Raw genomic sequence first — 11,069 nt, 5'->3', positions numbered from 1 at the left:
TCAGCTGGCACGCAGCGGCCCCTGGCGGCGCAGGGCCCCGCAGATTGGGCCGGGGAGGACCGCTCGCCGGTGCAGGCCGGGGCGACTCCCGGGTTGGAGGTCCTTGCAAACCCTCCAGTCCGGACAGGTGTCCCGGGTCCTGTGGCTGAAGGGAGGGAGGAGTGGTGGTGCTGCCAGGGTTGAGAGGGTGGGCTCACTGCCCTGACCCGCAGGGGTTTTGAGCTTGGCACATTCTGAACAGAACTGCCCATTTCGGTTAGGCACTAGGGGCACGCTATTTATATTTAAATCTAAACTCTAAAGGTTCAGTTTCTCCGTTAGCATTCGAGTGCTATTTTAAAGCGCTCAGGCCACAGGGAGCTAGACTCTGTAGTGCATCGGGCCGAGCCAGGCAGAACATCCCCATGGTTGTGCAGGTCTCTCCTAGATTGATGTTCAGGAGGGACTAGTAAATACCGTACCACCACCCAAGGAGCACCGCCCCCGGGGCAGGGAGGACCAGGGGGCCCGAGGGTAGGGCACCAGGCAGGAGGGCTGCTTAGGCGGGTGAACGGTCCCTGTGGATGGCGGGTCTGAATCTGCACTTGGGAACCACACTCTGGGACCTCATTTCTTCAACAGAATAATTGTGATATAATTGCAATTGCACAATTCTTTATAGGGTTATATTTTGGATGTGAGAGGCAGAGATTTTTGTACATTCGCTCTTCACTGGAGGGGCTTGTCTTTTTGTGCAGGGAGCCATGGGGCTGGGATAATGCGGAAGACAGGGAACGGGGAAGAACCGCACTCTGGCGCCTGAGCCACTGCAGGTGGCCTGGGATTAAGGAGCCAGTCTTGAAGCTCCCTGGCCCAGCCTTGCGCGCCTGTCAAGGGCAGACACCGAGCAGTCTTGGTCAGAGCTCAGCCAAAATAAGGATCCCACAATGTGCCCTTCCCCTCTCATCCTCTGAGGCCTCCAGGACGCATAGAGGTGATGACCTCCTCTCCAGAGCTGGGGCTGTCAGGATGGAGTAGGTGTGATGGTGCCAGGAACAGGTGAGAAGCTCCAGGAGACAAGAGCCCTAGGGTTTGGCTGGGGGTGGAGGGCTGTTTGGAGCCCAGGGGAGCTGTCACCTTCTCTGGTGAGCTTCTGGTGCTGGAGCCAGGGGGTCTCCAGGCCCCAGCTCTGTAACCCACTCTTTCAGCCACACCATGGCGGGTGTGAAGACCAGGGAATAAGGAGATGGGTGACTCTGCGAAGTAGAAAGTAAACTGTCCATGACTGAATAGTAAAAATAACCGGGAGTTATATATTTTTTCCTCAGTCTTTGGCTTGCCACTGATGTTATGCCGTTCATCAGAGCTGGCCCATTTTTCCCAAATGGGGGACACGCCCACAGTAGCAATGTGTTCTTTGTCCCTGTCTGCCTTTGCTGTTCTGTGTGTCTTTGGGTCTGTTTTTTTTTTTTTTCCTCTTGTGACTTTGTTCTGACTCTTTCTGCTCAAAGCTGGGCATAATTACAGCAAGTCTACAAAGCTGAAGGACCATTGAGGGATTTTTATTCGGAAGCTGCCAGGAAAGCCGGCTCTTCTAGGGGCACCGTTTAGCCAGGGAAACCGTGGGGTCAGTCAGGAAGCAGCCAGTGCTTAGAGGTGGAGCACCAACCATGGGTGCCAGGGGTCCCCAGTGGCTACCCCAACTTACATTATGGGCCTTGGCCTCATTTGAACTGTGGGTTAGGTCGTTGTCTCTGGGGGCCCATGATCAACTTCCCGATACCATGTTGAGGGCAGTAGCTTGTCTTGTGTCAGATCAGTACCAGCTGCCGCAGGGGGAGAAGGCAGAGACCTCTGGCAGCCCACCGGGGGCGCTTGGGCTGGCCTCTGTCTCCCTCTGGTGGTAGCCGAAGAACTTGCTCAGCATCCCGACACCCTCTCAGCCTGGGCCCTAGTAGGAGGGTGGGAAGCCAGTAACCCCATTCTTCTCCCTGCCATCTTCTCCTTCCCACCCACCCCGAGAGAACAGCGCGGTTGGTACATCGGAACTGAGTTTGAGTGTCAGGAACAGATGAGTATGAAGCTTTCATTGGCCGTGTGACTTCTTGGGGCAAGAGAGGTAAAATGGCAGGAGAGTCCAGGGGTGCCTTACCTGTAAAATGGGTATACTTGAAGGGTTGGTGTGCGGTATAGGTCGCTAAGGTATGGAGCATGCTTTGTAAGGCCCAGTGTGCTCCTGCAATAAAGAGTGCATACGCTGTGCTTGCTCACTCGGTTAGAGGCGGTCCATCCTTGCTAACTTGGTGGGGGAGGGGCACGGCTCTGAGCAAGTGGGGTGTCAGTAACAGCCTCGATGTGAAGGTGGCCTTCAGAGGGAGCAGCGCCTTCAGGCCGGCTTAGTTACCTACCCCCACCACACACACACACACACACACACCCCGGCTCTCTTCTCCTCTCGCCTCTCTTCTCCTCGGCCCCAGCCGGAGGTGTGATCACACCAGGTGCTTCGCACCCAGGGGCCCGGAGCTGCGGTTCCGCTCTGAAGCCATCAGCTCCAAGGCCCTGCAGACCCGCTCGCCGCGTCGTCCGCCCTCACAATGGGGAAGTTCTAGCTGATGTCTAACCTACAGCACAAATGAAAGTTTCCTTTTCTCTGCCCCTTCCCACAACAGACCCTTCTTGCCTCGAGAAAAAGGGGCAAGACGAGGCCGAAATGGGAAGGGGGAAAGGCCAAAAGCGGGCGGGGTCCTTCTCAGGGTGGCGCAGAGCCTGGGAGACTTCTGTCCGGCTCCGGCGTCGCGGGTCCGGAGCCGAAGGCCGGGAAGCGCCGCCCACTCGGGCCGGGGGCGGGGCCTGTCTGTGGGCGGGGCCTGGTGGGGGCGGGGCGGACGAGGGCGGGGCAGGGAGACAGCATGCTAAACCGGGTGCGCTCGGCCTTGGCGCACCTGGTGAGCTCCGGGGGCGCTCCGCCTCCGAGCCCCAAATCCTCGGACTTACCCAGCGCGACCGCGGAGCCCGCCGCCTCTCCAGAAGCGCCCAAAAGCCCTCCAGCGAGGCCCGGGAGCAGGAGCGGGGCGCCCGCGAAGACCACAGAGGCTCGAGCGAGCTTCTGCAGACCGACCTTCCTGCAGCTGAGCCCCGGGGGGCTGCGACGCGCCGACGACCACGCGGGCCGGGCTGTGCAGAGCCCTCCGGACACGGGCCGCCGCCTGCCCTGGAGCACGGGCTACGCCGAGTGAGCGCCCCCGGGGCACCCAGACCGGGACGGGACTCCTGCCCCTGCCCTTTGAGCGTCCCGGGCTGGGGTGCGACCCCGCGCCGTGCAGCTGCCAGGACCCCCCTTCCCCAGGACCTTTGCGATCCTCTGGGCTCCGGCCCGCACCCCCTCCCGGCTCTGCCCGTTCGGCTGCAGCCCGAATCACCTTCTTCAGGACCTTGCAGCTTGCGGACCACCCTCACCCACCCTCGCCGCCTCGGGACCCTGTTCCGTCCCCGAGGCCCCCGGAGGCCGCGCCGAGAATGAGTTGCCGGTTCTCGGTCCTGGCCGGCAGTTTAGGGCTCAGGGGGGAGGGGAAGGAGGAGCGCGAGCGGGAGCGGGGGGCGGGGGTGCTGCTTCCCGGGAGGTAGCGGTTGGAAGGACTCGCTCACCGGCTTCATGGCCCCAGCGCCCCAGTTCTCTGTCCCTCTTACCGTTCCCCTCCCCCTCCAGACCCAGAAATAGCCCGCGACACCAAGAGGCTGCTGTCCTCCCGGGGCGGGGGAGGCGGCCGCCCACGGCAGCGGGAGAGTCCCCTTCGGACGCTCCTGTGCCGCCCGACGCGCGCCGGGGGAGAAGTAGACCCTTGCCCATCCGGCCGGCCGGAGACAACCGCTTGCTCCCAGGCTACGTGTCCTTATACGTGCCGAGAAAGCTGGGCACTGACGGAAAAGGGGGCACTGAGGGCATGGAGGGAGGTGTCTGGTGGCCCCGTGGCCTGGACACCATCTCCTTTAGCTTCCCAAGTGGGAGGAGTTCGTGGTTGTGTGGCTTCTGCCCGCTCCAGGTGGGCCCACACTCCTGCTCTTTTTCAATTCCTCTTTCCTGATCTGGGCTGGAGCACTTCCTCTCTGCCAAAGAACCAGAAACTTTCTCTGGGTCGTTTTTGGGGTAAGGTGTGCCCTGAGTCTGGTGCTGGGGACAAAGTATTGGGAGAGCTGATTGAGTTGGGAGTGGGATATAGGCTCCTACCTAGCAAGGAAGGGACAGCCCACAAGGTAAATCGTCTTGCCCCCCATGACACCTCCTTCAGCAGCAGCACTGGGGAGGCCTCCCTTGCCAGAGATGAGGATGCTGAGGCAGGCAGTCTCTCTGGGAGGTGGAGGGGCCTGCCCCCGAGACAGCACTCCTTGAGGGCCACCCGGCTCTTCCCTCTGTCCTGGATCCCTCGTGGCTGTGACCTTTCTCAGCTTGGCCAGCAGGCAGGAAAGGATGTGTGTCTAAGGTGGGGTTATTCCAGGACCTGATCTAGTGTCCAACCTGATGTGGTTACTCTGGCTGGCAGGGTCATCAACGCTGGCAAGAGCCGGCACAATGAGGACCAGGCTTGCTGTGAAGTGGTGTATGTGGGAGGCCGCAGGAGTGTTTCAGGGGCCCCTACAGAGCCTAGCCAAGGCCAGGTAAGCCCTCACCCACTTTCCTAGCTTCTGGAGACCCGGGGACACCTCTTCCCGGGGATTTCAGGCCGCCAGTTTTATATCTGAAATATGTGGAAAAGAGCTCCTTCTAACCCCCTAGCTTTCTGCCTCTGCCATGGAACCCTTACCCGAGATTAATTTGTTAGATTCGACTCAGCGTGAGTGTTTACTTTTCCACTTAAACTGCTTGTGTCTTTATGGGTGATTTAATTAATCACCATTGTTGATTTTTGCATCTTTCATCCTCTGACTTTGGCTTCCTTGAGATTTTCCTTTCTTTTGACATATAAGAGGCCTTAGGTGAATAAATGAATAAATCTAATTTGCCTTTAATACCAAGTTCAGACTGCTGATGTTTATATGGATGCTTATAGAGTTCTTCCTGCAACACATGTGTGCATGCATGTGCATGTGCACACACACACACACACACACACACACACACACACACACAGGCTTACCTCCAACTTTTCCTCCACCAGGGGCTCTGCTTCTACTACTGGGGCCTGTTTGATGGACATGCAGGTGGAGGAGCTGCTGAAATGGCCTCTAGGCTATTGCATCGACACATCCAGGAGCAGCTAAAGGACCTAGTAGAAATACTCCAGGACCCCTCACCACCTCCTCTTTGCCTCCCATCTACCCCTGGGACCCCAGGTTCCTCAGATCCCTGTCACTTGGTTGGTCCTCAGCCCTGCTGGTCTTTGCAGAAGGAAGTAACCCATGACAGCCTGGTCATAGGGGCCATTGAGAATGCCTTCCAGCTCATGGTGAGTGGGTGGCCTGGGCCAAGGGCCTGCTAGGCAGACAGCTCTGGTCAACTGTGTAGCAGTCAGGTGGCCTGAGGTGGTAACGCTGAGAACCCACAACACCTCTGAGAGCCCGAGCAGAGCTTGCTTTTGAGAGCAGGGAGAAGGCACAATGTGGCCTGGCTGGGCCAGGTAATTTCTGCAGGTGGCAGTGGGGAGGGTGACTCCGTGCCCAGAGGCGCTTCTTCCACGCCCTTTGACGCTTTCTCACTCGGCAGGATGAGCAGATGGCCCAAGAGCGGCGTGGCCACCACATGGAGGGGGGCTGCTGTGCCCTGGTTGTGGTGTACCTGCTAGGCAAGGTGTATGTGGCCAATGCGGGCGACAGCAGGTATGGGGGAACAGGGTGTTGAAAGTAGCTGTGGGGGAGGGTGGAAGAGTGAGGTGGTGGAGGTTAAAGATCAAAGTTAGGGGGAGGTAACTATGAAGCCTAGCCATGAGTTGAGGAAAGATGGGGCCTGGGTTAGGAATCCCAGGGGTCATTATGGGGAGGGCCTGGTCTTTCTGGAATTCTCCGTGAAGGGGACTGAGAAAAGCCAGGCATTTTCTCTCTCTGGGCAGAGCCATCATTGTCCGAAATGGTGAAGTCATTCCAATGTCCCGGGAGTTTACCCCGGAGACTGAGCGCCAGCGTCTTCAGTTGCTTGTGAGTAGGAACCAGACTCCCTGCTCCCAGCCTTTACTGGGCCTTGTGCCTTTCTGCACCCTCTGTCCACGAGCGCTCTCACACCCCACCACACACTCAGAAAGCTTCCTAATGGGCGTCTCCTGGGAAGGCAGCTGTGCGGACTAAGGCGTCCAAGACTGGCTGAGCTGGTGGCATCAGGCAGCAGGAAGGAGCCTGGGCTGGCTTTGTGTTCCCACTGTGGCCCCAGCCGAGGAAGGAAGTAGTCAGAAGTTGGGGGAGGGAGCAGCAGAGGCCTTGGAAGGTGGGATGGCTTAGTGCTTAATCACTAATCTGGTTTGCGTACTTTGCTGTGACTTTTGACAATTTCCTTAACCTGTCTGTACATCAGCAGTTCCTGCCCCATGAGCTGTTGGGAGGCGTAAACAAGTTAATTTAGGTTAATATTGGAGTAGTGCGCAACAATGTAACCTTTCTTTAAGGGCCTATAATTAATAGCATCTGTGCATTGTCCCAGGGTGTGCTGTGAGCATCATGCCTCCTGGCCTTCTGGTCTGTCTGGCTATTTTCTACCCTAGGGCTTTCTGAAACCAGAGCTGCTGGGCAGTGAATTCACCCACCTCGAGTTTCCCCGAAGAATTCAGCCCAAGGAACTGGGCCAGAGGATGCTGTACAGGGACCAGAACATGACTGGCTGGTAACACTTCCCTCAGAGCTGGGGCTGTTTCCATGGCAACATAGCCAATCCCTCACTAGCAGCAAGGTGGGAACTGGAGGCTGGGCCAGGCTGGGCGTTGGGGGACATGATCCTTCTAAGAGTTTGCGTGAGGGTGAGCAGCTCCTAAGGTGACAGGGGCTTCCATGCCTGGATGACGCCTCCTGTATCCCCCTCCCCAGGGCCTACAAAAGGATCGAGCTGGAGGATCTCAGGTTTCCTCTGGTGTGTGGGGAGGGCAAAAAGGTAAACTCCATGGTAGAGGTGGGAGAGGGCAGAAGAACCCACTGCTCTAGGGAGGTGGAGGTGGTATCTGTGGGTAGGGGCAGGAGGGCTCTGTGGTTTCGGAGGGTCTTGGAGAGGACTAAACAGCAGCACCCTCCTTGTTTCCCTCAGGCCAGAGTGATGGCCACCATTGGGGTGACTCGGGGACTAGGAGACCACAACCTTAAGGTCTGCGGTTCTACCTTGCCCATCAAGCCCTTCCTCTCCTGCTTCCCTGAGGTGAGCTCTATGGGGTCCTCCTTAACTACACCTTCCTTCCTCTGGGGTCTTGGGCTGCCTTTCATCCAGGATCCCTTTATCCGGAGCTTTGTCCCACAAGCCCCACACCTGGGCTCTCCCCGCCATCTTCCCCGCCAGGTGCGCGTGTACGACCTGACACAGTATGAGCACTGCCCAGATGACGTGCTAGTGCTGGGAACAGATGGGCTGTGGGACGTCACCAGTGACTGTGAGGTGGCCAGCACAGTGGACAGGGTGCTGTCCGCCTATGAGCCCAACGACCCGAGCAGGTAGGGGTTGCACGGCAAGGCGGTGAGGGCATGGCGTGGTGAAGGAAGGGGCAGAGGGAGCCCCGCTTGCAGCCCCGCGTGTGGGCCTGTGGCTCTGTCTCCCCCACACACGTGGGTGCATAAGTGTACCTGTGTGCTCCTGGCAGGTACACAGCTCTGGCCCAAGCTCTGGTCCTGGGGGCCCGGGGCACCCCACGGGACCGAGGCTGGCGTCTTCCCAACAACAAGCTGGGTTCCGGGGATGACATCTCGGTCTTCGTCATCCCCCTGGGAGGGCCAGGCAGTTACTCCTGAGGGGCTCAGCTGCAGCTGTCCCACCGCCTTCCCCTTTCCCAGCCCAAATTCTGAACTTGTCTCCTTGACCCTTCCTTAGTGACAATCTAACAGACAGGGGGAGGTCAGTAGAACCAGAATTATAGCAATTGGCAAATAAACCAGATGGATAAAGATGTGTGTCTTTCTTTGCTTTGATTAGAGACTGAAAGGGGAGAGGGTAGGGAAAGAGCACCACAGCAGCTCTCAAACTGTGGTTCTCCGGGTTCTTCCCTCTGCCCCCCCTCTTCCCGTCAGCGCGCTCAGACTGAGAGTCCCCATCCACGCCTGTGGCTTCCGCCCATCGACGCCTTCCAAGTTGGTGTTTGCTGCCTAGACTTCCTGACCTTAGCAGGGTAGGATCACAATATGTGGTGAATGTTTAAATGTTTAAAATTTATTACAGTAAGGATACATTGCCGTTAATCGCCCTCAAAGTACTCCCCCCCCTTAGTTGGAACAAACATCCCATTTTTCTTGCCATTTCTGAAGCAGCTCTGGAGGTCTTCTTTTCATGAGTGTTTTTACGAGGTGTGATCAAAAATACAATCAGTGCTGCTAGTGAGCGCCGTCCGGTGAAAAGCAGGCGAGTAAACACATTACAGTGTGTCCTCAGCCACCCTGTTCATGGGATCCGGCATCTTGCACTGTCTGACCCTTCTCCAAAATCAAAAATGATCCTGAAAAGTAAATGTTTTGAATCAGTTCAGGACATTGAGGCAGCCATGACAGCCCAGCGAAAGACACTCGCTCACAAAGGGGACTTCCAGAATTGCTTCAAAGATAAGAGTGTTCAAAGTGAGGGGGTATTTTGAGTGTGATAAATGGCCAGGTGTCTTTCATTGTAATTTTAAATAAAAAATTGTAAACATTCACTGTATATTTTGATCATACCTTATAGATCCACACGTCACAGTCATCTCAACATTTCCTAGGCAGCCCACTCGTGCTTCAGCTCAGCGCAGCTCAACATGCATTTGCCATTTCCCTTGTGAATGTTTCTCCTGCTTCATTCTCTCAGCGGGCGCTAGCCTGGCTGCTCAAATTAGAAATCCTGGAGTTGGTCACCCTTGGCTTTCGTTTCTTCCTAAACAATCACTAAATAGTCTTGTGCTACAGAATGACAACAGGCTGCATGCATGACAGTGTAGACCTTATGGCCTATGTGTGTAGTGGGCTTTACCATCCTGGTGTATTTAAATGTGTGTGTTTGCTTGAGACAGACTTTCAGATGGAGCCCAGGTTGGCCTCAGCTTCAACCTCCAGAATGATGGCATTACAGCCATGTGCCACCATACCCAACTAGGTTTTAAAAGATATATATTTAAAAGATAAATATATATATCTATGTATAGCTATATATATCTTTTAAATATTTAAGGGGCTGGGGATTTAGCTCAGCGGCAAAGCGCCTGCCTGGCAAGCGCAAGGTCGTGAGTTCGGTTCCCAGTACTGGAGAAAAACCAAAAAAAAAAAAACCAAAAACAAAAACAAAATAAAGATTTAAATACATATCTAAATATTTAAATATATAAATATTTAAAAATTTATTAAATATATTAATTAAAATATTTCATATTTGTCCACTTATCCTTCCCCTCATTATCCCACCTTAACTCTTTAGTAAGTCAGCTTCCCGACTTTGGTGGCTCCTTATTACACTGAGAACAAAATTGACATTCAGCACCTGGGCATGGCATAGGAGGACCTTTGTGATCCAGCTGCTTCCTTCTCCAGCCTCATCTACCGTCACACCACCCTCCTGGGGTGCCCATAACCCAGTGGGCCTGGAGTAGCTCCAGCTTACTTAAAATCTACTCTTCACCTAGTCTTGATCATGTCACCTGTCCTGTATGAAGGACGTCACCTGTAGGATACCCAGCCTAGACGTGCCTCCAAATGGTGATTTCCTCCTGGATTAGAGTTATCCATAAGAGGGCCACATAACAAGGGTCCAGTAAGTGTTAGATATCTTGAAATTATCTATATTCCTCATTTAGCCTGTAAATTATTTTAAAAGCAGGAATAACTGTGGCACATAGCTCGTTGTTCACAAAAGTGCTTGAGTGAATTAAGTGGCCTGGAGACCAAACTGCTCTGGACCTCAGTTTCCTCATTTATCAAATGTGTGGGTTGTGCTTCAGATCTTTAGGGTCTGACTTCCAGTATGCATTCATTCCGCAAGTATCTGTGAAAGCCTACCATGTGCCACAGACTGCTATATAGTGGGGAGCAGTGTCTCAGGACACACCAGCGTTGGGGCCACACAGGCTTGCGAATTCTTTTTTAAATCTTTTTTTTTTTTTTGGTACCGGGAATTGAACTCATGACCTCAGGCTTGCCAGGCAAGCGCTTACGCCGGTGAGCTATATCCCCGGCCTGCTTAGGAATTCTTGATGTCACAAATCACAAACATTTGCTAAGCTACTTCTCTGAGGCTCATTTTCCTTACAGACAAAAGCTCTGTGATGAGTAGTAGTAAAAGGTTGAGCTACATGATGTACCCTGCACAATCCAATAAAATGTTGGTAGACTTCCTCCTCTGTCCACCTCCTCAGCTGTCTCACAAGTAAGAGATACACGTGTGGGTAAATAACTGCAACATGCCAGACCCGGGTAAGTCCCTAACGGCACAGTACAATAGGAGTGGAAGCTGATTTTCCAGCAGGAGTTCCGGAAGAATTTCCAGCTCTCTTTGAGTAGGTAGGAACTGGACAAATGGCAATTCCAGGCGGGAGAAGGAAGGGGACCGTGCGGCCGAATGGTTCGGGTCTGCAGGTACTGAAAGGTCTCCTAAACCAGGGATGACTGGGCTGAGCTTGCTCCTCAATGATTCTAGGAGCAGACTTTGGGCATCTTCTGCGCCCCAATTTCCCACTCCCTCCTCCCGAGAAGGCCCTGGTGCAGGGGGAGCCGGTGGCTGCTTGGTCACCAGGGGGCAGCAGCGCGCCTTCCTGACCCCACCCCGAGCGCCTCAACTTTCCCGACGCCGGTCCGCCCCTGGGGGCTGGAAGGCGGGCAGAAGCTGAGTCCTCTGGGGTCTCTCCGCCCAGCTCAGCGCGCCCTCGTTCGCAATCCGGGCGGCTCTGGGAGACTCTGCAGCCGGGGGCCCGCACCCCGACCGCGGCCGCCAGGGACAGGGGCCGGGGCCGGGGCGGGGC

At 55.4% G+C, this 11,069-nt stretch overlaps 1 protein-coding gene and 1 long non-coding RNA gene across 3 annotated transcripts; one reads left to right on the top strand and one right to left on the bottom strand.

Moving 5' to 3' along the window:
* Positions 1–455: 455 nt before the first annotated feature.
* LOC102006276 lies at positions 456–3,069 on the bottom strand. Of its 2 annotated transcripts, XR_261702.2 has the most exons (5): positions 2,977–3,069; positions 2,417–2,603; positions 2,132–2,215; positions 1,688–1,930; positions 456–1,235 (listed from the first exon to the last, which is right to left on the bottom strand). It is a non-coding gene; the product is annotated as an uncharacterized LOC102006276 (long non-coding RNA). The 2 variants fall into 2 exon arrangements; XR_001234853.1 differs by lacking the exon at positions 456–1,235 and having other exon boundaries at positions 1,521–1,930.
* Positions 2,836–8,045, top strand: Ppm1j (protein phosphatase, Mg2+/Mn2+ dependent, 1J). The gene is made up of 10 exons (XM_005388968.2): positions 2,836–3,214; positions 4,521–4,635; positions 5,136–5,423; positions 5,681–5,793; positions 6,024–6,108; positions 6,666–6,784; positions 6,985–7,048; positions 7,199–7,306; positions 7,445–7,596; positions 7,743–8,045. Exons 1-10 carry the CDS (start codon positions 2,892–2,894, stop codon positions 7,888–7,890), a joined length of 1,515 nt encoding a protein of 504 aa, XP_005389025.1. The 5' UTR covers positions 2,836–2,891; the 3' UTR covers positions 7,891–8,045.
* Positions 8,046–11,069: the final 3,024 nt, after the last annotated feature.

This window comes from Chinchilla lanigera, unplaced genomic scaffold (genome assembly GCF_000276665.1).
Source record: "Chinchilla lanigera isolate Chin_1 unplaced genomic scaffold, ChiLan1.0 scaffold00034, whole genome shotgun sequence".
Lineage (NCBI taxonomy): Eukaryota > Metazoa > Chordata > Mammalia > Rodentia > Chinchillidae > Chinchilla > Chinchilla lanigera.
The sequence above is the reverse complement of the archived record's forward strand: the minus strand, read 5'-3'. Positions and strand labels throughout refer to the sequence as shown.

Coding starts and splice junctions, on each gene's coding strand:
- Ppm1j (XM_005388968.2), top strand. CDS start 2,892: ATGCTAAACCGGGTGCGCTCGGCCTTGGCGCACCTGGTGAGCTCCGGG. Junction 6,109..6,665: donor GCCAGCGTCTTCAGTTGCTT/GTGAGTAGGAAC, acceptor TTTCTACCCTAG/GGCTTTCTGAAACCAGAGCT. Junction 6,785..6,984: donor GACCAGAACATGACTGGCTG/GTAACACTTCCC, acceptor CCCCCTCCCCAG/GGCCTACAAAAGGATCGAGC.